At 41.5% G+C, this 23,591-nt stretch overlaps 1 protein-coding gene across 1 annotated transcript in view; it reads left to right on the forward strand.

Annotated features, from left to right (window-relative positions):
* SMPD3 (sphingomyelin phosphodiesterase 3) overlaps positions 1-23,591 on the forward strand; it is a 101,929-nt gene that overhangs the window by 65,164 nt on the left and 13,174 nt on the right. The window contains exons 2-4 of the mRNA XM_066557534.1: positions 924-2,547; positions 14,383-14,458; positions 20,766-20,921. Of these exons, the coding sequence (XP_066413631.1) occupies positions 1,216-2,547; positions 14,383-14,458; positions 20,766-20,921 (1,564 nt within the window). The 5' untranslated portion in view covers positions 924-1,215. The remainder of the gene's footprint in view (positions 1-923; positions 2,548-14,382; positions 14,459-20,765; positions 20,922-23,591) is intronic.

Raw genomic sequence — 23,591 nt, forward strand, 5'->3', positions numbered from 1 at the left:
AATTGATTCTTTTTTTTTTTTTTTTTTTTACTTCAGCACATCACCAAGCAGGCATTCACTTCTCTATCTACAAAACTGTCCCTTGGTTTCATGTTCCCCAGGGAGTTGTAACATCCTGTCATCATATGCTCAAGGAAACACCTACTGAAGACATAATTAGGCAATTTTTTTATGGATCCATTGTGCTTTTGCATTTTCTTCTGGTCTTTTATTTTAAAACAGTAAGAGTCAAATTGACCTTATATTCTGCAACACTGCTACACCTTTCACCAGGAAGGCTGTCAGCCTGAAAGTTGGAATATAGGGCTTGCAGTCTGTCCTCACTTCACAGATCCCAAACACAACGTTCTGTTTACCCTTGGCACTGCTGTAAACAGGAATATTTCTGGTCTGCTGAGTGATTATGTAAATAGGGCTTTTATAAAGCATTTTAAGCACCCAGAAGAACAGAATAACTTCTTTAGAGATTTTTCTTTTCTAATGGTAATTACATAATTGGATAGGTTTTAGGTTAATTTTTTTCCTATCTGATGTGTGGATGCCAGAGTGACTTTTGAGCATTTTTACTGAAGGAGCCTAAAAATCATCCAGAAAAACAAATCTGCCAGGCTCCCCCCTATTATCAACCTCCCAAAATGCCTTTGGCACTGAGTAAATGCCAAGCATTTGTTATTTGGCACTTGACTTGTCCCTTATTTCTTTGAACTCAAACATGTTGCATAAGATCGGTGAAGTTATGCTGAGCTAGTAATTGAAACAAAACAAAAAACTCCCAATTTCTCCCTTGATCCAACCTTTCCAATTTCCATCTAAATACAATAAATATAATAAGTCTTTAATTGTTTTGAGAAAAACTCAATCTGCTTTAACTTCCAATAAGTGCTACTTAAACTTTCAATATGTTTTGTCTTTTGTTTCTGCAGGTTTCTGTTTTGCCTCTGGAGAGTTTCATTATGGCAGCTCCCAGTGAACAATGACATCCTTTGACAAATACAGATGCCAAAAAGCCAGACAAAAACAGTGGCCTTGTTTCATTTTTACTCCAACACAGTGAAATGGTGCTCTTAAAGTTTTGTTATTGACTCTCACTGGAAAAAAACCCAACAATCTCCTGACCAGACCTTTTTTCCCCATCCCTCTCCCAGTGTTCTTATGGATGCTTGACACAGTGACATCATGTAGTAGGCCCTGAAGTGTTGTCATAACTGAGTTGCAATGGTTTTATACACTTCTCCATTTCCCAACAGCTTTCTGTCAGTTCTGCATTCTTTTTCCTGGGGCCTGATTTTCCCATGTTACTGGCTAGCAGACAGGCTCGTGGGCTCTTTTGTTCCAACCACCTATGAAAAACGTCAAAGAGCAGATGACCCATGCTATTTTCATGCACTCTGCATCATTATCACCACTCCCATCTACCTGGCACTCTTGGTGGCCTCTCTTCCTTTTGCTTTGATTGGCTTCTTGCTCTGGTCCCCTCTGCAGTCAGCCAGAAGGCCCTATATCTACTCCAGGCTGAAAGACAAGAACCACGCCAATGGAGCCACACTGCTCACTGAATGGAAGGCAGCAGGGACTGGGAAAAGCTTCTGCTTTGGCAGTGCCAATGTTTGCCTGCTGCCCGATTCTCTGGCAAGATTTAATAACGTCTTCAATACACAGGCCAGGGCTAAGGAGATCGGCCGGAGGATCCGAAATGGGGCGAGCAGGCCACAGATTAAAATATACATAGATTCTCCTACCAACACATCCATCAGTGCAGCGAGTTTCAGCAGCCTGGTCTCCCCCCAGGCTGGAGATAACCGCACTGTTAATGCTGGCATCAAAAGGACAACATCAATGGAGTACAAAGGAGACAACTGTGGCTCAAACAACGGCGAGGAGAACAGAGAAGATAAAGGTGGAAGTGGAGAGCCACACGAGGGGGAAGAAAACACTTGCATTGTCCGTATCAATGGAGAGGAGAATGGCCACATGTCAGACACAGAAGCAGACACCGTCAACGGCCAGGCTCATGCCAGTGGCCCAGCAGAGCCCTCACTGGAAGGTGATGCAGAGGTGTCAAAAACACCAAACCACAAACAGAAGGAAGGAGATTCTGGGAGTTTAGACAGCTGCTCTGCCTCACGAGAGTCCCTAGTCAAAGTCCGTGTTGGAGATGGTACAGTGGACCAAAGCACTGTCAACAACAAGCTCCTCTACAAAGCTTCAATCATGAAGAAGACTTCAGTGCGGAAAAAGAAACACACAGATGAGACCTTTGATCATGAGATCTCTGCTTTCTTCCCTGCCAACCTGGACTTTCTGTGCTTGCAGGAAGTGTTTGACAAAAGAGCTGCGGAGAAATTGAAAGAGCAGCTCCATCACTATTTTGAATACATCGTCTATGATGTTGGGGTCTACAGCTGCCACAGCTGCTGTAGCTTTAAGTTTGTGAACAGTGGTCTACTTTTTGCCAGCCGCTATCCTGTTATGGATGCTGCCTATCACTGTTACCCCAATGGAAGAGGAATGGACTCCTTGGCTTCCAAGGGAGCCTTGTTTCTCAAGGTAAGAGCCTTTCTGAAGCTGTAAGTATTGACTCTGTATATGTGGCAAGTTATACAGTTACATTATTTTAGCATTTCTTTAGACTGCAACAGAGGCAATATTCAGATTTAGATTTCCTGATATAACCTAATGGATTATAGATATAATCTTTATAGGATTTGTAGCCTATAAATGATGGATGTGTCTGAAACAATGAGGGACTATTGGAGGTAGAACTCAAGTATAATTTCAAGACTCAAAATCTGAAGTGATTTTCATGATTGTTGAATTTCTTTCTTTATGGAAATCTCTGTAAGAAAATGCATAAATTCTAAGCCTCATAACATGAGTACAGTACAATGAGCATCACTGTTGGAAACCAGCTTGTGCTCGTTGTGTGTTTGTCTGGCAATCAAAAGACAATGAAGTGTCTAAATGTCAGTATAATAAAACTGAAAGGATTGCAGTGAAAGGTATGGCTACTCTGCTCTCTTGCTTGCAAAAGAATTAGTAAGGAGAGGTATGAAGAGGAATAAACAAAATAAACATGCCTGGGACACTGGGGAGCGCAGAGCTTTTTTGCGTTATTAACACAGTTTACATAAATTAACTGATGGTACAGAGGACAGGAAGCCTGGGGTTGTAAGTCTGTAAATCATGAAAAGCAGAAAGTCTGCATTTGCTTTTCCAAGACCTAGTGGCTGCTCATGCTTAGCTCTTGGGATTATCTGGCTGTGCTCTTTCTAAACTGGAAAGTGGGCTTTTCTAATTTGTCAATTATCAAGAACCAAAAATTTTTGCCAAAGATCCAAGTCTGTAGACGCAAACCTAGAAAGATCTGAAAACGTCCAAAATACTGAATTTCAGATTTTATTATTTAATCACAGTTTAGAATGGTTTCACTAACTAAATCCTGAATTTATTTTCTAACATTGGCAAAGTACATCAGATGCTCAAATTATATGTACTTTCTAGTCACAAGTCCTGAACAAAAGCCATTAACAACCATTAAGAATATGGATTGTAAACAGGGATCAGTGGGAGGCTTTGTACTCCATTTGTAGTTGTTAACCAAAGCAAAAACTTTTGGTACCATGACTTGTGTAAGAAAACCCCCAAATATTAGAATTTTGGTTCTGATAATACTTCAGTATTTCAGGTACATTGACATAAACAAAAGCCAATCCCTATCTGAATACAGGTTTCCAAATCTGGGTCTAAACTCTCTATGTTGCACTCTTATGTGTTTATAAACAAAAACCATTTATTTTTTCATCACAAATTTCTGCAGGCAAAAAATAAGCATAAATCTTGGGCAGTATAAATATTTCTGGGGTCACAAAGACTACCCTTGAACATATGCAAATATTGGGGATTAAGAGATTAAAACCAATCTGTTTGTAACTGCCCATTGCTGAGTCATTGATTTGCCACCCTGCTAGGCAGGCTGCAATGTCTCCATTTCTCTTGCAGAAAATTAAGCCTCTTTTCAAGATTCCACTGGGAAGATGAACTTAATTATGGAACCAAGTTGTTAAATAATGTTACGGTTGAGCAGGGAATAGAGGCCAATTATTACAGAGTTCCAAAGATGACTCCATTCGTTTGAACATAACAGAGTTCTGCCCAGACATAAGACTGCTTTTCCTCCTGTCTGTGTCATTCTGATATACTTTTTTTCATACCTAAAATATTTTTCATTCTAAGTGTACTTTAACATGAATTTACTTTCTCTCTTAATTGTACATTAAATGACCAATTGCGCATATTTCATTTCTTTAATGCCAGCAACAACATAGAGTAGGAATAATTACTTAGTTTTGTCTTTGAAATAAAGTAGATTTAGAGGCTGTCTTTCTTGATGTGGTGCTTAGTCAGCAACTGGGTGGGTGTGGACTCCAGAGACAAAAACTACATGCAGTAAGTGAAAGCCTGGTTGGGTTTTGAAGTCAGCAGGAATCAGTGCAGTAGGTTCAGAAGCCTGGGGCTGTTCCACAGGGCAGCAGAAGCTGGCAGAGGGTACCAGAGCTCTGGGTGCAGGTGCTGTTCTGGCCAGCACTCTGCCATCCCGAGGGACAGCTCATCTCCCTGCTTCCAGGTGGGACTTTTTCTGGCCCTTACAGAATTCTGAATGTCCATAATACCAGCCAGTCCTACACAGAGTTTCTCTGGTTTTAAAGAAAGTAAGAGAGCCTTGCAGAACAGGGGTGTCCTAACCGCTTCCCCCTCCACAGGGGCATGGAGCAGAGCCTCTGTCCTGTGCAAACCCTGGGCTTTTAAGTTCCTGACTCCTGTGGAATGCAGTGTTCCCATTTCTAAAGTAGAAAAGGCATCAATTGAGTTTTATTTTGGAAAGACACTTGCAAAGACTGTTCTCCTTGCACAGCTTCCATCTCTGAGTAAAAGAGCAGTTGCTCTCTGTGTTGGTTAAAAGCCAAGAGTTGTGCAAAGCAATTGAGGGGAGAAGGCTCATATGTTTTGAAAATATGGATAAAGCCAGTTAATGCTTCCACTCATGGGAAAGATGAAGCCTTTATTCCAATTATTCTGAACCTTAAGAAAAACCCAACATCTAAATTCAGAAGACCGTTCAGAGAAAGAATCTGATTGTTTTTTAGTAAGTAGGATTGTCTCCTTACTACAAATAGAACTGTTAGGGAGATAAATTAAAGGTCTCAGAACTAAATATTTAAAGAAAGTTGAAGTAATTTGAAAATGACAAAACTGCTTTGGGGGAGTCTGATACAAAACAGATCCCTACTGGCCTGGCACAAGTGTTTTGCACATTTTTTTATTTTAGAATGGGTTCTGTTTCCCATGAATAAGAAATTATTTTCCATTGCCCTTGTCTTCCCTGCCCTGTCTTCACTATCTAGATTGTAAAGTTCAGGTAGAGATTTGGAAGGATTTGAGAGATTTGCTTAGTCATACAAAATTATTTTACCTGAGAGACTTACAGAGCTCAAGGATTATTATTAGTAGCTGTAATAACAATCAGCTCTTACCCACTGCTTTTCATTCCTATGTCTCAGAGTGCATAATGAAGAAAGGTCAATATGTGCTTAATAGAAGGAGAAACTAAAGTACAGGAAGGTAAAGTGATTTGATTGTGGCTTAGCACCTAGGGTGTCACAACCAAGAAGCCAAGTTGGAAGTAAATTACAGAGGCTTTTAGCACAGTTTCATGCTACCCAACAGCTATCTGTGTAAAGGAAGTCTGCCTCTGCTGTCCTCCTAAGGATGTCTGTCACAAAAGGTGCTGCTGCTGGCATTTTCCTGACAGAGACCAGACTGGTTTTTCCATCTTTAGAGGCTGCTGCTTTCCAGGGCAGGATGAAGACACGAGGATGACTTAGTTGTGAGGAGCCATTGTGTGAAGTCCATTTTCTGCAAAGAGGACTAATTTGCATTTGGCACTTGGAGCTCTTCTAACTCTACCAGTGCTTTTGTGTTCTGATCTGAGGGTCTCATTGGCATGTAAGAAAACCACAAAAAACCAGCATATATGAAGGGGGGAAATGTCACAGCTAAATGACAGTTTCATGTCTGAAGTGTTAAACCATTGTTCCTAGTTGCCATAAAGACTCAGAGGAGAAGTTAGCAAATACATAAATCAGCCAATCCATTTTCATACTTTGACAGTCTGGGCCCTTGGGAGACTCTGCTGAGACTCTCTGTTCCAGCCTGGCATTTCACATTCATTTAAAATGCTGAAGAGAAGAGCCCTGCAGTCACTTTGTAGTTTTATAACTTCCATTGTCTCTGCTGCTGCTTAGCTGCAGACAGAGGTGGGCAGGGGGCCTGGCACAGCCCCTGTGCTGGTGAGTGGCACTGAAAAGCTGGCTTGGACAGTTCTGTCTGGAGCATGGTGCAGATTTCAGCAGCCTCAGCTCCTCTGCAGCTGCAGCTTTGGCTCACACATGATGTTAATGCACTGTAGTTTTGATGGATTTAAAGGGAGTTATAAAATGCACATCCTTTTCAGAAACTGGATGTTGATTTTACAAATCAGCACTGTCAAATCACGTTTAAAAGGTGTCAATGAGTACTGAGCAGAAATTGTGCAATGCATCACCTGTCTGTAATTTACTAGATGGTTTCAAAATGTCAACATCCCTCTTTAGACAGAAGATTTAGTGGGCAGCCTTGGTTACCCTGTGCCAGGGATGCTGTGTGAGTTTTGGACAGTAGTGCAACAAAACTGGAAAGCATCCTTAACTTGACCTGGTGAGTTTGTCCATATTTTTCCAGTGTAGCAATCTAATAAAAACTCACTTTTGGTGGCAAATTTCACCTCTCTTATCCCTAAATTGTAATATTTGTAACAATCATGTAAATCTCAGCTAGATTGTAGATGCACAGTCAGAGTAGGGAAGTGAGTGAAAGAGGCATCATTCCCAAAATGGCTGTTGACTGAGAGAGAGGGTTTGGAGGCTTCTTGCTGCCAATGGCACTGGGAGATACAGATGGTGTGTAGAAGGCTGTGCTTCCTACTGTTCCTAGTAGGAAACTATTCTGGGGTTTGGTATCTGCCAAAAGAGTCAATTTTAGCAAAAAAAAAAAGAATTCTAAGTTAAAACAGAGTATGTGAGCATAATGCAAAACTGCTTTCTGATGTGGGAAGTTTGAACAGTTAATAGTATTCTTCAAAATCAAAAGGAAAAAGAACATCTTGTGGATTTTGCTAGATTTCTGGAAGAAGTTGTGTTTAATTAATATTAATTCCTGAGGTTATTAACAGATTTACTTTTCAAATTCTCTGAAAATGAAGGCTGTTCTCAGGGAGTACAGTAATTGTGCAGAGAACATGTCATTATTCATTGCTTAAAGGAAACCTAGCAACCTTTGCTCTGTGTGCAAAGCTCAACTTGTTTTCCAAAGAGCTGATATGGTGGTAACAGATGGTGGAAGGAGCAGCAGCTCTGATTGCAAAACTGTTTTGAAGCACAGTTTTACTGTTTTCTCCTCTCAAGGAGCCTGCTTTGTGTGAGAAAATAAGGGTTCCCTGAATTTACCTCTGTGATTCTCCTTTTTGATATTTCTGATGCAGATGCATTTCACTTGGGTAATTTAAGCTGCCTTTGCATGTGAGCTGTGCCTGGAGTGCAGGGGCAGCTGCTGCAGTTCCACACTGGGTTGAGGGGAAGATTTTGGACCTCAGGATTGCACAGGAAAGGGGAATGGCTCCTTTCTGCCCCCTGTAAAGAACACCTAGAGCTTCCAGTGGTTAGATTTCCTTGTCCTTCATCAGTTGGCCAGCACCTACAGTTATCCCAAGATGTATAAAAGAAATGTCTAGTGCTGCTCATGAATTTGTTTAGATGACTCTAAAGCTGTGCCATTTAAGGCAGGAGGGTAACCTAAACATTTTCCACATGCTGAGTTTCTGCTGTAAAATGTTAATGCAGGAATTGGATGGAGTCCAATAAACTGAGACTTTCTTAAAAAAAGAACAAAAAAAAGACTCTACCATGGCACTGTACCATGTTCCTTCACTTTGATATAATTAATGTTATTAATCATGGTCCTTTTCCCCTTCATTAATGGGGATAAATAAAAACTGTTGTGCAGAATGAAATAAAGATTTGAGAAAATGTGAGTTGTGGGCTTTCTTCTCTTCAGAAGAGGAAGAGCCCTTCATTAGTGGCACCAATTTACAGCCACTTTCCCTCATATATATGTTTAATGAAGCTTTGCCAAATAACAAATTCTCTGAGTTCATGGAACAGTAATTGTTGCGCATGGCAGGTGGGAAAAAATAGGATTCTGAAATAATCAAGTGAAAATGTAGCTAGAAAGAATTGCAGAGCACCACACAATTTTGAGCCGACTTCTATAACATTTTAAACTTCTTTAATATACTTAAAAAACCATGTTTATTATAATAAAATAGGGATTTAACTAATGTGTCTTCTTTAGAAGCTGCTACATATTTCTGAAGGCAAAAGGCAGAGCTGTTGAAGGATGGAAAATAAGATAGATCTTTTTGCACCATGTCTCAGCTAACCAAAAATACACCTTTCTTGGGAGTTATGACTAATCTAAGTCATCTCTGTGGGACAAGAATGTTTGAAGTGGGAATGGGAGTAGCTGCAAGTTTTCTTTGGCATCTTCTCTTAGCAGTAACAGGAATGAGGACTGGGACAGTTTGGCTGTCCCAGTTAGGTTCTTAATGCTGCCTCTCCTGCTTGTATTGGAAATTTGCTAAAATGGGAAAAAAGTCCAGGAAAGGTTGATACAGTTTGGAAGATTACAGAAATATTGTACTGGAAAGAAAACAAATTGTGTTTTCCATTTCTTTCTTTTCCCTTCCTCACTGCTAACTCATTACAATTGCATTGGGTTACATAACGACATCCCCAGTGCAGGGGAACAGGAGGCACAGAGCACATCCCAGGGCACCAGCCCTGCAGTGGGTGTGGAAATGCCACTCCTTGTGCATTGCACCTGCTTTATCCACAGCAATTCTCTTGGGTCTCAGGCTCTTTTTAAGGGAGCTTCCCTTGAACTTAAACAATATTGGTTACATATGGTAAGATGAATATTTCTGTGGGAGTAAATCACTGTCACATCAACTGTAAATTCTGTTTCTGTGCCCTGCACTCACTCTCTCTTTGAGGTGTTTTATTTCCAACACAAAGAGTTACTCAAGGCCCCTGCTCTGATGATGTTCTTTACAAATGCCATGTTCATACTTCTGTTTTAGGGAGAGAGGTTTTGTTTTTCCTCCCCAGAGCATGCAGAGTTTCTTTCAGCCTGGTTAGCTTTTCTTCATAGCATGACCATCATTAGTGTGGTTCCTGCCATGACTGTGAATTCATTTCCTGGAGAGTTCTGTACTTTGGTGACTTCTCCTCCTCAGAAGAGCAATGCAGGGAGCAGCACTATGGTTACATTTACTTCAGTGGCAAAACTGACACCTCCATGGTCACCTGAGTGGATGAAATGGAAGCTTTTGCTCATTTACAGCCCAAGATGAGATTAAACTATACTGGTTGAGGCTGGAGCTAGACTGTGGAGATCCCAATTCACCTGAAGAAGTCCCAGTGTTACAGGCAGGTTATTTACCTTTCCCAGCTCTGGCTTTATTGGCCACATGGAGATCCTGGGGTAACAGACTTTGTGAAGAACTTTTGCCATGAGTATGCCAAAATTTTAGCTCTTATCCAGTTTGCATACCAGGATTTGCTTCCCCTGAAGGGAGAGGCAATCACGTGTGCTTGGACTTTTATGTTAATAGCTCCTTTGTTTTGGAGGGTAAACGTTTAGGAAACTATTTTATTTTGCATATTTTTGAATGGCTCCCTCCTGGCAATCTGAAGCTTCTAGAAAATGTCACTAAAGATTAAGTTCTCCTCATAACAAATGTTTTGGGTTTGTGTATATATTATTGGTCAGTATTTGAGACTCTAGATTGGTTCTTTAATCAAGTGAGATTTCTCATGCACAATTCAAATTTTTAATCATTAAAGAGCATTTCCTTCAGAGCACCTGATGATTTGCTGACACAGCCATGTCCTGTCTGAAGCTGTTTTTCAAGGTGGTAGAGAAATGCCCCAGTACTGAAGTAGCATTCTCATGGGTTTTGTTTAAGTATCTGTTGATGCTTTTCTTGACATCTATCATCCAGATGTGATAGAATTGTTTTGCACTGCTGGAACAGATGAGTGTAAATATAAACTCTTAAGAGACAAGGTATTTGTCAAGTTTGCAGCTCTGTATACTTACTGTGCCAGAATATGGGAAACATGAGATATGCAAGATTTTCCAGTTAGCCCAGGAAATTCCCATGGTAGCAAGCACTGTGATTAAATTTCAAGTTATTTTCCCTTGCTGTAGCTCTAAAATTTCAGTTCTTGCTACTCATTAGTTTTTTTCCTGTGAACAAGAATCTTTCTGCCACAACCTTGCTGCCTTGATTTCTTCCATGAGCCATTTATTATCTCATACCAGTCTCAGTGGAGGACAGACCATACCTCAGTCATGCAGGACAAGCTTTTGCAAAACAATTCTAGGAATATTCCCAGTCTTGCACAGCAGTCCCAGTGTGATGTCTCCAACAGATTGTACTAATGTGCTGTGGCACTGAGATGAAATCTTTTAATAAAATCTACTTGATGTCAAGTACTTTGGTGTGCTTGACACAGTCAGTGCTTGGAAAACAAAAATTCAGAGAGGTCACTTTTGCACTTTCTTAATTCGTTTGCAGGTAGGGGGACAAATGTAAATATGCAGCAGCAGAAAATGGCATTTTGGATTCCAAACACACCCTTAGCAGGATTTCCCCCTTAAGGGAAAAACTCTTTTTCCCATCCGTAATGAGATTTTTATGGCCCCCTCCCAAGAGCAAACAAAATGTAATGGTCAGGGTGGTGTAACAGGGATCTGAATCCACTCTTAGCTTCTCAATGTTTGACTAATTTGATTATTGCAAATCTAGTGAGAATTGGAATAAATTTTGCATATTTCAGCATAATTGTGAAAAAGGCTAATTTTTAATGTGAAAATTATATAACTGGACACTTTATTAAACCACAAATAGGTTCAGTCAGTTTTAATTTTACCTCTAGAGTTTAACAGGTTATCACATACCTTTTCCCTCCTGTGATCATTTAAAAATAAATATTTTAAAACATCGGGACCTTATATTTAGATATTTTCTTCCTCTACATTTCCATACACAAAGAGGAATGGTTCATGGCACAACCAAGACTGTATGGTGATTTTTAGAAAGCAGTGCCTGAAGTAGGTCCCTGCAGAAGGACAGTTCAATAAATGTGTTATTGACACACAGCTACCAATGCAGAGCAGCTGAGGTGAGCTGAAGTCAGGCTTACGGTGGCAGAGCCACTCTGGTTTATTTGTTTACACCTATTTCCTTTGTAAATGTGACTGTAGATGTTTCTTCTGTGTTAAGCAGCTAAAATTACATGTGTGAAGTGCTGACTTGGTGTGGTGGAAGCAGAGCCCTCCTGCCAAGGTCCACGTTGGAGGCTCAGCCTTGTCCTCCTGCCACGTCTGCAGCATCCAGCACAGCCTGGAAAATGCAACATCTGAAATAGCTCCTTGGCCACACAAAAGAATGCTTTCATGTAGAATTACAGGGCTTGTAGTATTTCAGAGGTCAAGTAGGTTTCCTGTCTGCACAACCCACAGTCCTTGTCCATCTGTGAAATACCAAATTAGACTGAATAAACAGAGTTTTCTTACTATTTTACTTCAGACTGTATTTAATACAGTAATGCCTCTACTGTAGCTGGGAACTGACTAGGAGGATGCAAAGGTATTTGTTTACTCTCCTAGTAGTTGTCACAAATATTTGCCTCCATGATGATTATACACCAAATATATTCAGTTTCGTGGTTGCCATCAGTACTGCCTGTTAAAAGAAACTACAAGCCCCTAAAAGTCAAAAAAGCTGGAGGAAACGTGAAATCTGGGAGACAAGCTGCTTTGCACTTCCATGCTGGCATTTTCCAACGAAATTCAAATTATGCTAATGTCTTCAGCTCTTGCTTTGGAGCTTTATTTTTTAATCAGAGTGTTTATGGAAGCCCCTCTCCCTTCCTCTCCCCCTGGGATTGTGAGTTCCAGCAGAGCCCTGGGACACCATCCCTGTGGGCATTTGCTGTGCTCAGCCCCTCCACAGAGCACAGCCAGGCTTCATCCTGGGCCATTTCTCACAATCCTTTGAGAGCAAAAGATCCCAAGTCCATCTCAGCACAGATGAGCACACAGGCTCACTGAACAATACACATTTATTCCTGATTAATGGAAATCAGTATGATCCTATGCACAAGCTGGGTGAGGAGTACAGGGCCTTGTCAGGCACTCCATTAAGGCTGCACAGGAAATTCTAAAGCCAATTTGAGCTGACTCTTTTTCTCAATTGGGCTATAATTTATGTCTGGATGTGCAGCTTTTACAATTAAATCTTTTCTGCTTTTTGAATAGAAACACTGGAATGATTCCATCTGCTTTGGTCAATAAGGGGATTATTAGGAGCACATTCCTGCTCTAAGGCAGAACACTTTATGTGCAGTGTTCTCCTTCCAGAGTGGGGACACTGGGAGGTGTGGGGCATCCACACCTGTCCTCTGCTGCAGGAAACACTGCACATTTGCAAACAAGTGGAATTTATAGTTTATAGTTTAGGGGCTTTTTAATAGCATTGAAGAGAAACCCTGAGTTTGAATCACTAAGTTTGGAAGAGATGGTTCATTCACATGCCTGTCCTAGACAGCAGAGGAAATAAACTGTTTTCCACATTTCTACTGGAATGGTTTATGTTGCATTAAAAAGTTGGAGAGAAAGCTCCTAATGGTTCAGCAGTGCCCCTGAGATGTGCAGGCAGGAGGGAGAGGTGTGAGCAGCTCCTGCAGCACTCCCTGCCAGCCCTCCAGCACTGCTGCCACCCTCTGAGGCTGCTCAGGAGCATCTCCAGCTCTGGGGCTGGAAGCTCCAGGGATTGCCTGTGCTTGCCTTGGCTCCCTCTGCCTCCCTGGAGCAGGTTAGCTGAGTGGGAACAGCACTAAGAACACCATCAATATCCATTTGTAAAACTGTCTGAAAAAGGACTGAACAGACTGAGGACAGAATAATGCCAGTTGTTTATTACCTACTCCCCTGGCTGGCACAAACCCTCAAAGTTAACAAGGCATTGTTAAGTACAAATGACTTCTAAATTCACTTACTGCAAAGCTGCCTTTTCAGTTATAAAATATATCAGCTGGTTCTTGAATAGCTGGAAAACAAGAAAACCAACCAAGCTGAGAAAATGTTGGCCATATGAAATGGAGCTCTGCTTGTTATTTAGAGGTGTCAGATAAAATTTGAGCCTAGCCTTGTGAAGTAGAGTCATCTGTGGTGGTGTTTTCTGAGCCCTGGGTACAACTTTCCTCTGTGGGCATTTTCTTTAATTCATGCAGTGTTGCCACATAAACTGTCAACAAGAAAACCACAGACTCAAACTAGTTTCTTGCCACAATACAAAACTTATCCATTTTTCATTTGGAATTTTGATTTGCAGCCAAGTCCTGAACTGCCAAAATTACCAATAGAGTTGAAAACCTAAACCAGAGCTTGATTAAAAAAAAAAAATCAGGAATTTATTCTAAACCAGAAATTTATTATAATTTGCTTGTGTGTCTACCTGCAAGTACATTTTTAAAGGATTGTAGCTTAAGATATAGATGAGGAATTACATTACATTCCAGCTTCCCTGGAAGCTCTTCCTCTTCTGTGTGTAAGAACATGATTCCAGGCAGTGTTTTGTGTCTGCTTGACAGGCATGGGGGCTGCTGCTGTGAGCTGAAGGATGCAAACACTGCTGAGGCACACCAAGGCCCCCAACACCTTTGCAGAAGAATGTAAAAAATCCATTAAAATCCAAAACTTACTGTGGAATGGAGAAAACATGATCAAACCCAATATCTATTTAATATTTCATCCTTTTTCCTGGCATTTTCCCTTTTTCATTCTAGTCATACACAGGCAGCAAGAACCAGGCTGCTGGTAATACTGGTTTTTGAAGCACTGGAGTGGTGGGCCTGAATTGTACATGGGAATGAGACCTGGGCCAGGGAGCCTGTGGGACTGCAAAAACAGGAGAAAGGAACATTTTTTATGTGTGCAGATCAAAATCAAAACCCTGAACATGGTGATGAGCAAAGGGTCAGTGTGCTGGCCACAAGCCCCAGTAAGATCAGGAAGCCTCAGTGTGTGTCTCTGGGAGCTTTTTCTGGTTTCAAAATGGAGTTGGCTGGAAAGAATGGTAAAAAAGGCTGCACAGATGGGCTTGGAGGTAGAGTTGTATGAGCTCTTCCACTAATCACCTTTTTGTTTCTTCCCTTCCAGGTGCAAGTGGGAAGTACACCTCAGGACCAAAGAATTGTGGGATACATTTCCTGCACTCACTTGCAAGCTATTGCAGGTACTGTCCTATGATTCTTCTTTGTTTGTCACTATTCCAGGCCTGGGGTGGTAATTTTGTGCACAAGAGCAATAGTGCAAAGAAGGGTAGACAAGTATCCCCAGCCCTTCACATCTTCAGTCTCAGAGTAATTATTATGGGGCACAGACAAAAACTATCCCTTGGGAGCTTCTCCTTGCTCTCTCTTAACCAAATACTGGTATTTTAGAAATATATTACTATCATTGTTACTCAATAGCATTTAACAACCCATACTGTATCAGCATATAAACAAAAATTTATTCGTACATAACTGGGGGATAATCAGAAGTTACATGGGACAGTAATTCTAGCTGCCGATTTCTGGTGGAAAAAGCCACAATTCTCTGGCTTTTGACCTGCAAACTTCATCCATAAATGACCAGCAAGTTAATGCACTCACTGCAAAATCCTCTTGGTTGTATGTTTTAAAACAGTTCTGAACTTAGAGTAGGTGTAGTTCTAAGAACCAAATCTACAGACCTTTACTTTGAGTATGATCAGCATTTTATTTAGCCAGAGGGTTGGACACCCTTCCTTCATTAAACATGGCTGTGATTCTGGTGCTGCTGGGAGCAGGAGAGCCCTGGCAGAGTGGCTGCTGCCAGCCCATGTGCTGGGACCCAGGGCTGCACGTGGCTGCAAATCCGTGTGTGAGCATCTGGGGCTGCTCTGCTGCTCCTGCCTCAGCCACACACGGACCTGCCAGCAAAACTGACACTCCCTCCAGTCCATCACAGACACTGCATGGTTCTAAAAAAGATTAATGAATTTTTCAGCTCCTTTTTAACAATGTATCATCCCTCTCTGCTTTTCTATTTTTAACTTACGGTAATGTACTGTGAGATTACGGAGATTTATTGCTGTTCCAGTTTAGTATAGTTTTTTGGGTTTTGTTTCTAGTTTTCAGTCCTGTTCCTTTCCTAATCCTGTATTCTCAGTTAGTCCTTGATAACTACATTGTGAAATTCCTAATATATTAAAGAGGAAGAGGGGGGAGGGAAGAAGAAAGGGGAAGTAATGTTCTATTTTCAAAGTCAGCCTAAAGTTTGTTCAAGGGTAAAACACAACCTTTTATTTTCCTGCTTTGTATTTTTAGGCTTATCTTGTTCAAACTACATTCAACTAGAGCAGACAATGATTTAAGAGTCAGTCCCTAGCTATTTTGTATTTGTTTATGTAATGAAATGGAAAACTAAAGTTCGTAAGTTCGGCAGAGCTGTGCTTTCTGATTTGCATCATTTGATTCATAACATTCATGCATTGAACAAATTATCCAAAACCCCAGTTTAACGATGTAAAGATGTGTATCTATAAAAACAAGCAGTGTTTAAAAGGTCAGCCATTTAAATCATCTTGTCACACATGGCTGAGTGCAACCTGGTTTCCCTTCTAGGATATGTAAACTTACACTTGACAGTTCTGATACTTACACAAGTTTAAAGTGAAATGATCCAACTGCTTATGATCAGGGACCAGCTGCTAATGCTTTTCTCAAGGTATGTGCTGGCTCAACTCTGTTCTGAGCAATTACTATTTGTTCAGACCTGACCCTCAACCTTTTCAACAAACATTAGAATTAGATGTAGCTTTTCCTCACAGGTCTCTGCCTGGTACTGGTTGCTGCCATGAAGAAGCTCTTTATTTCCACTGTGGAAATTGCTGCATTTCAGTGACAAATGAAGGGATCCTTTAATGAGATTTGATGTAATTATTTTGCAGGGCTGTTAATTTTACATGGTTCTTTTATGTCTGTTGATTAGTCAGTGATTAATGTTCTGGCCAGGTTTTGCTGCCTTGAATCCACCCACGTCCCGAGTGCCATTGAGTCACAGCTCAGACACCCCACCAAGCCATCAGTCCAGAGTTAGCCTCAAGCTACTCCAGCCCCAGCTGAAGGGATGAGGCCTGCTGGATGCTGTCTCCTCACCTGCTCCCATCCCTGTTCTGCATTTAGTGTGAATGCAGCCATTGGCAGCCCAGCTGCTGAACTCACACTTCTCCAGCCCCAGTTTCAGGCTCCCAAGCCTGCACAGAGCTGAAGCAGAGCTGAGAAAGCTCTCTGAGTGTTTGAAGCTGTGGTGGTGCAATCAGGAGTAGCTCCAGTGCTGAGCATCCTCAGGCAGTGATTCCAGTGGTGCTCCTGAAGGAGCAGAGCCGTGTCCCCAGCAGGGCAGCCTGGCCTTGCCCTCCTCTCAGCTGTGCCACCCCAGTGCTGCACTTGGCTGGGGACCTGACCCAGCTGAGAAGGAGCCCAGCAGAATAAAAGGGGACTCTGTTCCTTTGGGGTTTAGGTGGTTTGTTCTTACTTTGATTTATTTTATTTCCTCAGTCCACCCTGGATTAAGTGCTACAAGTGCAGGGGCCTGTGACACAGCCTGTCTCACAGCTGAACCGAAGCCTTTGGTTTGTGACTTGGAAACAATTTTTCCTTGTGATTAGGCTTCATATCCTACACTCTGCAAGGTTTTTTTTGCTCTTCTTCCCCAGGTTCCCTGCCAATATATCCCATACTGCACTTCCTCCAGTAGATTTTTTAATTTCCCGTGACTAGGCCTGTCTGTGCTTTGTCCAACAAGCACAGTGCTCCTTGCAAGGTGTGTCAGACTAGGATAGAACAGTCAGTGCATAATTCTTGCCTGAGTTCTGACTGAAGCCAGGGTTTCACTCAAGTGTTTTCAAAGTGAATGGAAACGGCAAGTATGATTATTCTACAATGAACAAAGGTGAAGTATTTATTTATGCTGGCTGAAGTTTCCCATATTACCCTTTCATCCTTCTACAGAATTTGAAGCTGAAAGGAGCTTTCAGAGAATTCAGAAATGCTGACTGCAGGAACCCATCAGGACACAATTATGTGCATTTTTCCAGGCCAGTTACTGAAGAAAAGAGTGCAGAGCAATTAGCACAAATCTGTATTCTTTGGCTAATCCCTGGTGGCAGTCAGATCACTGATTCTATCTGAATGTTTAAGAAGTTGAACCTTTGCTGGGAGTTACTACCTAGTTCTCTTCTATCAGTATTTACTGAACTGTTTCCCTGAGTGTGCTGGATGCAACTTAGGCTTCTCTTCTACCTGGATGTCTGATGAGTTCACTTATCTTCATCTCCAAAGTTATTGATCATTGGGAGCTGCTGAGACTGGGGTCTGGGTAGTAACTCCTGTATGTAGATGTGTGCAGTGCCTGCTGAGAGCTGCAGTCAGCTGGATAATATTAATCTCAGAAAACAATTACATTCAAGTCATTCATTAGAGGGATTCATTAGGGAGATCCCATCTTGTGTCCTGGAAATGGAGCTGCCTGTGTGCCCCTGCTCCCAGTAGTGCCCTGAACATAGCAATTACTGCTGTGACCTCTATGGGGATAGCCAGGGATGCTGGGCTGTCACAAGTGCACACTTGGCTAAAGACAGATGGAAGTCATGTTCCCAGAGCTCCAAGGTTCACCTGTCAAGCCCTAAGGTTAAAAGCTGTGCAGGGCTGTTACCAAGGCTCAGCATCCTCAGAGAGAGCTGTATGGCACTATGCAGTTAATGCTTTCCTAGTAACAGCAATGTATCTTATCAGACACAACACCATTTTGTCTGTGTGTCTTTTGTTATTCTCAAGATTTTTCTGTTGGAGAATTTTACCTTTCTCTGTTTCAGTTAAGTGTGTTTGCTGTATTTTTCATGCTGATCTGGGACAGGTTACTGCCTGAGTTTTATGCCCATGTGGTAATGGGCCTGTTATTTTATTTCTCATTTGGTGAAGCCATGCCAGATGGATAATTCACAGAAAATGAGTGAAACATCCTTGACCATTCAGGAATGTAAAAGCACTTCTTAGAAAATGAAGCCATTTATGTAATTGGGACTTTGTGGGGAATGAGATTTTACTGCATTCTTATCAACAAGCACCATGCCTAAAAGTTCCTTATGAGGAAACAATGACAGGTCAGAAAAAGTACAGCCTAAGGAGAGGAGACAGGAGAGGAAGATTCAGATGCTGCAAAAGGAGGACAGTCCATGAATTTGAATGAGCTTCACCAGGAAAGAGGAAGCTGGGACAGCTTCAGGAGGAGAAAGCTCTTGTCCAAGTGTGAATACCTGATGGGAGGGTGCAAGGAAGGTGGAGGCAGCCTCTCCTCACTGGGGTCCAGTGATGGGACAAGAGGCACTGGGCACAAACTGAAATCCCATTTACACACAGGAAAATGGTGTTGATTGGAAGGATGACAAAGTTACAGATCAGGCTACCCAGAGGTTATGGAGTCTCCAACTACAGAGATTTTCAAGACCTGACTGGACATGGTCCTGAACAACCTGCTGTAGGTGATCCCTGCTTGGGCAGAAGGGTTGGGCTGGATGATCTGCAGAGGTCCCTTTCACGTTCACAGCTCACACATTCCATGGGTCTGTGATTTCTGCCCTATCTTTAGCTCAGCAGGAAGGATCTGTTAGTCACGCACACCTTTTGTAGTGAGTGTCACCTGCTCCAGGCTCCATTTGTTCCATGTGACCTATTTCCTGTGCTTTTGTTTGGCTCCATCTCCACTGTGGGGCTTTCTTGTGCTGTCATTGCAGGGGCTTTCCCAAGTTGTGTGAGCAGGGTACAATGGGAACCTGAGGGACAAGCAATTTGAAACTGTAGGTTAGGGAATAGATCTGGGAAACACATCAGCTTTTATATTACAGCCCAGCTGGTAAAGGTTTGTTACGAGTAACACAAACAGAAGAAAAAAATCAGGGTTTTTGCTGTTGGAATTACCAGTCTGAAGAGGTGAGTCAGTGTCAGAACCTACTTAAAACCCTCTTTCCCTAGTCATGTTTTTTTCAATATATCTTTTAATTATTTAGCATCGTATCAAATAATCCTTGGTTGAACATTTCTGATTCTGTTTGTATTTAACTATTGATTTAACTCCTTCCTGCTCACCCCTGCCCTGAGATGATGTTGAAACTCCAACCTTTCACAGGGCAGCAGTGGTAGGAAGGTGGAGCCCTAGTGGCTGGAGCCTGTGTGTGCTAATGCAGTGACAGTGCTAATGTTGCAGGGCTCACTTTTTAAGAGTCTCTAAAGAGTCCTGGTGACAGCTGCATTTGAGATGAGTGATTAATAAACTGTGAGGATGCAGAATTAAATATTCACCATCTCCACAGTGGCCTCTGAAAGAAGCTCTGGACATACATAACAGGTTTTACAAAGTAGTAAATTATGTCAAAGTAAAATTCTACTCAGACTAAATAATTTTGGGCTTGCTGCTTTTCCTTCTGATTCTGACACTTGAAAACAAATCTTTTATTTTGAAGAAAAGAAATGTTGTTCTGACTTCATATATCTTTAAAAGTCTGAAACAAGCAAAATTATAGCTGTTAACACTAGGGACAGTGAAAACAAAATAAAAGGAAAGACAATATGGTAAATAATTGTTTCTAGAATGCATCTTTCTACTCCTTTGACCACATCAAAATGATTTGCTGTAATCATTGTAAGAGAGAGACAGTAATCATTTTTTGTTAGACTTCATGTCACCTGATGTGCTTGAAGTTAAGTGTGGTTAGTTGCTGTAATTAAAGAGCTGTTTTGTGTGTCAGATGGCTCCATTTGGCAACCAATCAAGCTCAACCCTTCCATGCAGAACAGGGCACATCCTGGTATAACTCCCCAGAACTGGTGAAAAGAATCCTGTTCTCTATTTCTGGATTTCTGCCTACCTGAACCTGTTTCCAACACATACCTTTGAAAATATGAAAAAACACTTCCAGTTTAGGCATCCTCTTCTTGACCATAAATAGGTTGACCTTTCCTCAGATGGACTGAGTATTCAGTATTAGTAAGCTGAATGTACCATTGATGTATATTTACAATTTACACTTGAAAGCTGAACTTTTCCTTTTTAAAAATTAGAAAGCAAAGCAAGATCAAGTGATTTACCCCAGAACAGACTGTCTAGTTCTGTCTGAAGTAGGATTTTAACTCTGAATTCCTGATTATAAACACAGTGCATCAGATTTTCCTATGACAAGAAACATCATTGTTTTGGGAGTTGTCTGCAGCACAGGGAACTTGTCCTCTCATTTCTTCAGAAGTGCCTGGCTCCAGAAGGAGACACTTCAAATCACCAAAAAGTGAGTCCTGATGGAGCTCCCAACAGGCTCAGCACTGTGAGTGCCCTTCTGGCCACACCATTTCTTATCTCGCAGCCTTTTTCTCAGGATGTCTGCCAATAGCTCAGCAGCTCATATCTGGCTGAGTAACATTCTAACAGGAGGTCTTACTCCTTGATTTGTTGTTTGTTTGCTGCAGGAGACACAACTGTTCGATGTGAGCAACTGGATATGCTTCAAGATTGGCTGTCTGAATTCAGAAAATCTACCTCCTCCTCCAGTACAGCCAATCCAGAGGAGCTGGTGGCTTTTGATGTACTCTGTGGAGATCTCAACTTTGATAACTGCTCCTCTGGTAAGACAAGGTTTGCCTTTTCCTGGTGTCTACTAGTCCTGGAGAGGAATAGGAATGTTCTTGATCCCTGTGGGTTAAAGCAGTATATGACTATATGCTAAATTATGACTGCCTTCTGCTAGGAAAATCTTAATTGCTGCAGACATTTCTAAAATAGGTATGAGCTTTGAGTGTGAGCTACTCCCTTGGCTCATGCCATGAGGTCTGTGGAATTATTAAGCATGATGGTTTTTAAGGCACAAAGAGCAATAATTTGTGACTTGTGGTAGCAATAATGAGGACAGATCCAGTGGTTTAGTTTTGAATTAGGTAGACATTTACTGTTCAAGAGTTTTAGTTACTGGGAGACACCTGTATGGGATTTTTGTGGAGAAAAAGTAGTAAATTCATGCAGTTAAAAATAATTTGGTAGTACATATATGCAAACATAGGAGACTAATGCTGCAGAGAGAATTCAACTTTGCTGAATCAGTCTTGGAAAAAAATTAACTGATGCTATGTCCTTTTGAGTTTTTATTTTTTATTTTAAGAAATTTGTTTTTTTTCTTTTAATTGGATGCTGAGGGTACTAGAAAAAGAAATCCACAAAACCATAATTAATGGGTGGTGAGCTCACAGAGATGGAAGCTTTTTCCAAACCTGAATATTATACTGTGTAACCAATGTGGAGTGCAGAGTGTTGTGTGTGCATCCTCTGTGCCTCCCTGCTCTGTCCAGCTCAGGACAGGCAGGCACAGGGACAGGCTCAGCACAGGGACACTGCCCAGGCACCTCAGGCTGCAGCTCCCACAGGGATTCAGCAGCTCAGAGCAGGGTTTGTGCATGCACAGGTGAATTGGGAACAGCACCCAGTGGATTCTGTGGTTTTTATAAGTCACAGGTAACTGAGATAACCTGTACCAGAAGCAATTTTAACAAAAAGCATTGAGCTAAAAACCCCCAGAGTGTAATCTCTAATCTCATTACTTGTACCAGACACATGAAATGGAGGATTTTAGCAAAGTTTGGTAGAAAAGACCAGCAGCCCAAGCCCCAGCCCTTGTCTCACTCATTTCTAGCTCATATGTACAAACAGGGAATCCATCCCAGCCTCACCTCCCAATGAACTCAGAATGGTCCCAGTGCTGGCTCCTGCTCCCACTGCTGAGGGGAGCAGGGAGTGGCAGTGGCTGCACAATGCTGCAGTCAGACAAACACATCTCAGGGGGAAGAACAGTGCAGCAGAGGTGCTGAGGGTTTGAGGGAATCCAGGAAGGAAATGGTCAATAGCAGCTCTCCATGTGCCCAAGGCTGAGGAGCTGCAGCAGGGCTGGGCAGGGCAGGGCCTGGGACACAGACAGACAGACAGACAGACACATCTGCTCTGGTCTGACCATTTCCCTTCATTTTCACTGTTGGCTGCATGGAGTAGCCTGGAGGCAAAGGTGTCCATCAAGGAAATAAACAAGCTGCTGCAAAGGAAATGGGAGCCTGCCCAGTCAGATCACAAATGGAGAGTGAATGGGCTCTGCAGCACGAGGACAGAGAGATGCAGTGGAGCTGGGAGGTAGAACATATGGTCAGGACTCTCCACCTGAGAAGTGCTGGCACTCTACCCAAGATCTTTCACAAGAAGCACAGAGCATAATTAATGCAATTCTGAGCTGTCTTTTTAATGACAAAGCAAAAATAACAATTTGCTTTTGCAAATAATAGCTGTAAACATTGCAACTACTGCTACAGAGGATTGAAAAATGGGTTATAAAAATTAATTTTATCTTTGCTATCTCTGATGCTTATTTATGTTACCCTCCCCTTTAAAATGCACCCAGCCTGGAAACTGGAATGAAGCTGGCTATTTAATTTTTTTTTATTTTCAGATTTCTTTCTTTCCATATGTACTAAGCAAGATTAATGCAATGTTTTAAAGTTCTCCCTTTTTACATACTCATTGTTTCAGGGACATTTGCTAGCATTATAGGTTGAGTATCTTAAGTTGTTTTAAAGCAATAATTAGCTTCGTGTAATTCTCTTTGTGATTTTCTGTATCCTTCCCCACTCCACAGACTGATACAACAGCTAATTAATGTTTCAGTGAATACCAAGCTTCTATTCTTAGTTATATTGACAGTACAGTTTTCAAAGATCTTTAGGTCCATGAGTGACCTTATGCTTATGACAAATTTTCTGCAACTCAGTTTTACAGAACATTATGGCAACATTTGTACAGGGAATTCACACTTAGTGGGAATGTTATCAGAAAGTTCCTTACTGTTATCAGAAAGTTCCTTATGTTGCTTTCAACTAACTTGTGTAAAAGTCTATTATGTTTTTAAACCTTTTAGAATAAGAAAAAAAGCCTTCCAATCAGATGGGCAAAGTCTTGTCTCATCAGCTGTGACTTGCCATGGTCAGTCCCACTGTTGTAAATTAATATTTTTTAATCTATCTTGGTTTTGAGGGAGATTCTGTAGACATATGATACAACAAGGGAAAACCTGGAGAAATGAAAAATGGCAAAGATTTCATCTTCTACTTTTCCATAAACATTAAACAAACCAACTGGCTGCTCAGACAGAAAGAACAATTCTTTGTGTGGCCCACGTGGCAGAACTTAGGGAAGGTCAATCTTCCAATCATCTGCTACAAGTCCAGGATTCACTGAAAAATTAGTTTTTCAATCTCCTTGCA

The sequence above is a fragment of the Molothrus aeneus genome, chromosome 11 (genome assembly GCF_037042795.1).
Source record: "Molothrus aeneus isolate 106 chromosome 11, BPBGC_Maene_1.0, whole genome shotgun sequence".
In the NCBI taxonomy this organism is placed as follows: domain Eukaryota; kingdom Metazoa; phylum Chordata; class Aves; order Passeriformes; family Icteridae; genus Molothrus; species Molothrus aeneus.